This window comes from Pteropus vampyrus, unplaced genomic scaffold (genome assembly GCF_000151845.1).
Source record: "Pteropus vampyrus isolate Shadow unplaced genomic scaffold, Pvam_2.0 Scaffold363, whole genome shotgun sequence".
NCBI classification, from domain to species: domain Eukaryota; kingdom Metazoa; phylum Chordata; class Mammalia; order Chiroptera; family Pteropodidae; genus Pteropus; species Pteropus vampyrus.
The window spans coordinates 1,005,160-1,012,513 of NW_011889144.1; the positions used below are offsets into that span (position 1 = coordinate 1,005,160).

General features: G+C 49.0%; 1 protein-coding gene across 4 annotated transcripts in view; it reads left to right on the forward strand.

Moving 5' to 3' along the window:
- MCF2L (MCF.2 cell line derived transforming sequence like) overlaps positions 1 to 7,354 on the forward strand; it is a 116,188-nt gene that overhangs the window by 36,298 nt on the left and 72,536 nt on the right. The window contains exon 1 of one of the 4 annotated variants that reach the window (XM_023522912.1): positions 4,185 to 4,405. The exons of the other annotated variants lie outside the window; for them this stretch is intronic. Within the exon in view, the coding sequence (XP_023378680.1) occupies positions 4,333 to 4,405 (73 nt within the window). The 5' untranslated portion in view covers positions 4,185 to 4,332. Of the gene's footprint in view, positions 1 to 4,184; positions 4,406 to 7,354 lie in introns of those variants that run through there. 4 annotated transcript variants of the gene reach the window in all.

The window sequence follows — 7,354 nt, forward strand, 5'->3', positions numbered from 1 at the left end:
GTGTTAGATACTGTATTTTTACAAGAAAGTAAGCTAGAGAAAAGAATGTTATTAAGAAAATCATCAGGAAGAGAAAATTTACAGTACTATATATATTTATTTTTAAAAATGTGTTTATAAGGGGACCTCCACAGTTCAAACCCATGTTGTTCAAGGCTCAGCTGTACACACAAAGGTCCAAGATACTTAAATGATGAGAGGTTAAATACTAATGTTTTTAATTTTTTAATAGTATGAAAAAGCACTTTTGGTCTCATTACAAAAATGTTTTAAGTAAGAGTTATATGATTCAACAAGCTTTATAATTTTTCCACATTTGATATAATGAATCAAGCCAGATTCTGTGTTCAGCATGTTTCAGTTTTAATGAAATTGTTTTCTTAGCCATCACGGCTGAAAGAGGAGCGTATGCAGTGGATTCTCTATTTTGACCCACAGTTTTCGGTTTTCCTTAGCAATTATGCAGATGATGTTGAAATTCAGCTGGAGAGTTTCTCTTTTTCCCAAAGTCAAGGAAATGTCTATCTTTCTTAATGCTATTCTATTGCTCTTATAAACTAAGTACAAGGCGTTAAATTTTTATGTTGTAATGGGTTTATGTTTACTGGGTTCAAAACTCACTGTAGCTATTCAATTAGATTATTTCGTTGACTTGTACGTTTAAGTTTTTATAAATGGCACAGCTGAAATTATCTATTTGGGAAGATGCTCTCAACTTAGTGGAAAATATGATTACTCTCTCACTTAGGATTAAACACACTGGCCCGGACAGTTTTCATTGCTTAAGACACTGGACTGCGTGTTGTCTTTTATTCGTTTGTGCTTGCTATTTTAGTCCATCTTATCTTCTCTTAGGCCACTTGGTTCTTCGGTGCGCATCACTTTAAACTGGACAATACAGTCTGCAGATTCACTTAATCAGGTGCTTGGAACTGAGGTGATCATGTGCGCTGAGAGCTTGTCCCGGGGGACACATTGCCCCACCAAGCCCTCTGTGTAGTGGCTACCCACACTTCCTTAGGGTCCCTCATGCAGTAGTGGCACATGGCCCAAGGATGGTGAGGTACCAGCACTCCTCTCTCTGGGGTCACTGCCCTCCTCCATGTCTAGAGCTTGTTGTGGAAGTGGGAAGACAGAGGTGGAGGCGGTCAAGGCCAGTAGGAGGACAACCATGCTGGTCAGCTCCTGCGGGCCATGTGTGTCACCCCAAGAAGCCTGCTTTTTATCCTGCAATAGTGGGTTGATCTTGGGGGCAGGGATGATTCATTAGGCTTAGGAGAGCCACATGAATGGAGCCAGAAGGACACGAGAACTGGAACAAGCCCAGGGAGCACCACTATCTAAGGGGAAATAGCTAGGGGTTGGAAGGACCAGGGCTGTGATGACTTTGGAGCTAAAGAAGGTCCTCAAGGACACCGAATGGGGACATGGGAGGAGGACATGCTAGGAGGGCACTGGCGGAGGATGGGGAGCAGGATGCAGGAGAAAGGCGGTGAGGACAAGGGAGGAGGACATGGGAGAAAGACGGTGTCTGGCCGGGCCCACGGGTGTGGGGGCAACTAAGTGGCCACAGTGTCCAGCTTTTCCTGCTATGGGAGGCTTTGCTGAGACAACTGCTGAGCAGTGACACCTGCCTCACCTGGTTGCCATGACAGTGAAACAAGGCCAGGTGGTGAGGAAAAGCCTTAGCAAATAAGGACGCGCCCTGTGAATCAAGGATGGCTCCTCCCACTTTGTCAGACAGCAGGTGACTGGAGAGCATGCGGCACTTTCGTTCTGTTCTATTTTAAAGTTATACAACTGTTTTTCTAAGGTCCAAGAGGATACCATTTTGCCCATGAGACTATTTGATGTCTTGGTTAGCTTTTCTTACATCTCTGTATGAGGAAGTATAAATGCCGTATTCCCATAAATCTTTGAGCTCTGCTGATCAGGAGTTGGGGTGCAGCTGGACACAGAGAAGCCCACACACCTCAGGCTGGAGGTTTCTGGGCTGGGCCAACTTGTAATAGTCCTTTACAAGTTATATATGCTTACAGTATGTTATTGCCTATACTATGTGCTACACAATGCTGCATTTCCTAAAATAAATAAACAAGCCCTATTTAAAGGGAAGTATAATGCCTATCATTTCTTTCCAGCTAAGGAAGCCCTTGTGTGGGAGAGGGTCACCAGCAGTCAGGAGCTGCTGGGAGGACTGGACCTTAGTCTTCTCTGAGAGAGTCCTTCGGAATGAGTGAAAGAAAGGGCGACTGGAGCTGGCGAGGCCGAACCCCAAGCCTGCGCTTTCCCAGACGTGCGACTCCCTTTCTGGCACAGCCCTGATGCACCCCTGGGATTGTCCACCAGAGCAGCTCACCGAGAGCCCTAAGTCAGACGTTAGCAGTCCCTCCCAGACACAGGGCACACGTGAGCTTTCCTCCACAGAGGAGCAGGCCTGGTGGCACCCAGATCAGCTGACTTCCTCTGCGTGGGTGCAGGTGGCCTCTGGTCCAAATGCAAGTGAGCAGTGTGGCTGCCATCCGCTTCCTGATAACATATCCTGCTGCTTAATGTGACGTGGGCATCTGCCGTGTGCCGAGAGACACAAGATCCGGCCCACAGAGAGACTACAGTGGGACAGAGTGGGGAACATGGGGGAGAAATCGGATATGTGGTTAGGTGGGTGTCGCTGTAGCCTTTCCCTCTGCCACATGGCACCTCTCATCCTTGTATTTAAAAATGACGTCTCTTCTTGTGAAAGAGCTTCAGGTCTGATAACATCTTTCTCAGGATAGTCATCTTCTTTGGCTATTACTCACTCGAAGTACATCCACCACCATGCTAGATGCCGAGGTGCCCTTGGCACCTGGAGTCCTGCCCAGTGTCACGGGTTGGGGCGGGGGGCTCGCCAGGGGCAGAAGGGCAGAGCCAGACTTGGGCCATCGTGGCCTCCATAGGAGGCCAGGTCTCAGCCATCCCTGAGCATGTTTCAGGAAATGGTTGTACTCAGCATGGCGGGGACCTACCTGTGCTGTGAGCTGGGGGACCTGGGAGTGGGGTGATGCAGGTGAAGGCCAGCCACAGGAGAAGCTTTACTGGAGGAGCTTGCTACCCGATCTGCTTAAAAGTCCCAAGTTTCTCAGTCCTGGGGTCATGCTGTAAGAGTTATCCTTGCAAAATACATCTGCCAGCGTCGGTGGGAGAGGCCGAGGAGGAGCCACTGGAAAGAAAATGATTGGAATTATCCAGCAAAGACCAGGTTAGAACCAGAGCCATGTGACAAGAATGAAGAGGGAAAATGTGGATTGGGGTGTATGTCAGCTACTGCTGCAGTGACAAGTGTCCTCAGAAGTGTGAGCGTGCATGATTTGATGTCCTCGACTTGTGTTCTTTGCCCAGGGCCCAGGCAGGGAGTGAAGTGTGTCTGCAACATTACACGCTGATGGCAGATGCAGGAACAGAACCTGCAATGCCTATGAATGTTCTGCTCAGTGCCGGCCCTTATGCGTGGGCCAAAACCAGTCCCTCATGCAGCCTAAAAGTCATCTTCTCCAGGTGTGTCAGCTCCAGCACTGAACTCAAGCACCGGGTGTCCTAAGCCCCTGGGTGTCTGCCTGCTCAAAATCTGGCCCACAGTCGAGCAGCCTCTTATCACCTGAGAGCTTGTTAGAATCTCAGCGCCACCTCCCCCTCCCTACAGAATTAAAACCTGCATTTCAATGTGCTCCCCAGGGATCCCCACCCATGGCAGCATCCTTCCTTATTACATCTTCCATATTTTCTTAGTCCCCACCCCCCCAGGAGGGGAGCTCTGTGGTCAGAGCCACTGAGGCTCTGCTGGCACACATGAATATGCATGTACACACAGAGCTTTCAGAGGAGCTCACAGACAGACAGACATGGAAGAGCAGCATCATGCAGCCACCTAAGTGCGCTGCTCTACAGCACTGCCTCCATCCCCAGTGAGGTGTCTTGGGGCCAGAAGGTCCATACCCTCCCCTAGGTTCCTGGCAGGCTTAGTGGACTGACAGCAGCTAAGCACGGGGCTCCTGCAGGGAGGGTCTGGACGGGCGACGCTGGGCTGGAGCTGCTGCCGCAGGAGTCTCCGTGCCGCTGGAGTCTCAACAGTTAACTGTCCTCGGGCAGAATAAGCGAGCTGAGGAAAGCTCCTGCTTCAGGGACAGCAAACCTGAGGCCCTGGGGGAGCGGGCCAGGCAGGCGTTCCTGCACAGCCGCAGGGGTCTGAGCCCCCTCTGCGCTGTGGGCGGCCAGCCCAAAGATGGAGCCTTGCAGCCTTCCTTTGTGCTCAGGTCGCCGCCTCCTGACGCCGGCGCGTTGGCAGGCGACAGCATGACCTTAAGCCTCATCTCCTTGCTGTCGCAGGACATCTCCGGGCTGTGGCTCCTCCTGAAGACGAGCACAGGTGCGTCTGGCCTGCGCTTACGGTGCCTGCTATGAATTGGTGGTGCTCAGGGAAAGAGAGGCCAGGGGACCGTCTGGGGATGGCTTAGCATGTCACCCACGTAGCGAGCTGCAGAGACCAGCCGGGCTCTGTCGGGCCTTATAAGAAAGATCCAGGCTGGAGTGGTGCCCGGGGAGGTAGAAGCAGGAGTCCTGCTCCTCGGGGTGGGGGCGTGTCTAGCGTCTCTGGCCGGTTTGGGGCTCCGGCCACCTGGCCTCCTTCCCTGCCTCGGGGTGTCCCTGCTCTTGGAATAAAGGTGCACCACCACCACGCTCACCCTGGAAGCTGGAATGAACCCTCGTGGGGCTCCTTTGTTCCAGCTTTCCTATAGACGTGCCTGTGGTGCGCAGGAAGGGAGCCCCAGAGCCTGGTGGGTACGAGGATGGCCCCCGGCAGTGACTCCTGGATCGTGCTGTCCCACGACTCTCTGTGCACAGACCATACCAATAAAGGGTACTCTGAGTGGCAGGGCTCAGGACTGGACTGTTTGAGCCTGTGGACAGTGAGGGGCCCATTCTGGGGTGGTTCTATGTGATCCTCATTTGTCATCCCTGCTCCCACGTCTGTTGGATAGTAGACACTTCTGACACGGCCCCTGTGGAGACCGAGAACAAAGACCCTGGAGAAGGGAACTCGTCCTGGGCCTGAGCAGAGGGATAGCATGGGTTTCCTTGTTTCGTTTCTAAGGATGGATTAGTACTCGTTTTGAAGTCATTCGTCATCAGTACGTTTTCCAGCGGGTGCTTCTGCCAAGGATTGACGAATAATTCATAAAATAAGTATTTTTATAAATTTTAACGAATTGGTTCAACCTTAGCCATCAGTGGCACATGGCATCTGAAATTTCCAATTTTATGATGAAGGGACTAAATGTGTGAGTAATGGCTGAGCACTCGAATCTCCCCAACGCATACGATTTGGAGGATTGTGTATACTTGCTTAGATGGCCGCGTTGAAAATCTCAGTCACTCATTTTTAAACCCGGAACGTAGCACTTGTACGTATAATGAGAAGTGATTGATTTCATATCTGAAGTCAGTATCACAGTGACAATGCTGGAAGTATCCCTAAAAAGAATGCTTTCTCAGAACGTAGCTATTGTTTGGAATTTTAGAAATTTCGCAAACATGTAGCACTTTCTATGAAGTCTACCAGATGTTTTTTTTACCATCCAATGACCACATGGACTTTATTGTGGGGAAATTTTTCAGTGTGGCCGTATGTAACCATTTTAGATGTCCATTTGTTCTCCTAACTAAATACTAGTTATAATTCTTATAACTTTCCCTTAAAAATTCTTAGCATTTTTCTAACACATACTCTATTTTTTTTAAGGTAAATGTGGTTTCGAATAGATGTCCTGAGGGAGTCTGGTGTAATTAAGGAGTTGGAGGGCTTTCTCCCCAGTTTCTAGAAACAATTTGCTATTTTCCTACCAAAAAAGAAGCATTTGCTAGATTTATGAAGAGTTGTCTGTTAGTGCCTGTGACAGTAAATCTTTCTTTCAGTGATACCGTGGCATACTTCCAGAGGTGGGACACTTTTCTAGGGCTGTTCAGAGGTTTGCGTAACTGGATACTGACTTTCCTTAGCACCTGCTGTTTACAAACAAGGTCTTGTGCCTCTCCTTTAGTCACTTCTGTTCAGGCTGGAAAGGGAGGGAGCCAGGTGGGAGGTTTGGTACCTGGCCTGTCAGAAGCTGGGCCCAGAGCAAACTAATAATTAGATGAGAGTAATGTGAGGGAGACCTCAGGCTTGCTCACTGTGTCCAAGGCCACCAAGAACTTGAGCTGGGTAAGATGGCAAGTTTGAGCCACAGTCTCATTCCAGGCTCAGATGTCTCCTGTCTTCTCACTCATGAAATCAATGAGGTTGACAGATGTACATGACCTGCCACCCCAAACCCTAACCCTTTAACCTCTTTATTACACACCTCCTCCATCCCTCTTCTCTCTCTCTATCTCTCTGTCATATCTCTCTCTGTCTCTCTGTCTCTCTGTCTCTCTGTCTCTCTCTCTCTCTCTCCATCTTGTCTCTCTCTATCTCTCTGTCATGTCTCTCTCTGTCTCTCTCTGTCTTTCTCTCTCTCTCTCTCTCTCTCTCTGACTCTCTTCTTTCTGCCTCTCTCTCGCATGCTGCATCTCTTTCCTTGTCTCCTGTTTGTACATGAGCAAGGCAAGGGCTCTGAGGCAGCATCCATGAAGTGCCTGTGCCCCTGCTCTGCTCTGTGCAACCCATCTGGCTAGCAGGAACCCTGTCACAGGGGCCACCAGTGTGAAGCTTAGGATGAGACGAACATACCCTCCTATCATCCTCTTTGCCCCAGCGGCCCGACCTTCTCTACGCTGTGTGTCATTGTTTATGTTTGATGGAAATGTTTCGAGGAAGGCTAAAGCAACTTGTTTGTTTTTTAGATTTATAGAATAATTGTTACTTAATGGGAATAAATGTGCGCACCTACAATTTAGGGAAGAATTTTGGAGAGCTTCTGAAGTTCCTGGAAGGAACTTGGGGCTGGTGTTGGTGATAGGAACCTCTGTCCTTCTTCGTATGGTATGTTCTGTGTGCACTGCTTTCTGAGAGCAGATCTGGCTGGAAGAACACGTGAGCACCTGCCCCAGCATGCCTTCTGCCCCTCTGAGCCAGGAAAAAATGACATCTATAAACATTGTTTACATTGATTTCCCTGACCTTGGCGTTATTGTTTTTAATGTTGACAAAATGATTGTTTTAGAATGAGTAAGAAAAGAAAAGAAGGTATCACAAAAATCTCCTCTATTTCCAAATAGCAATGGGCTTCTAGGGGAGCATGTGCATGATATTTGTGTGTGTGGTGTGTCTGTGTGTGTACTGTATGTGGTGTGTGTGGTATTTGTACATAGTGTGTGTATGTGTTGCATGTATGTGAGA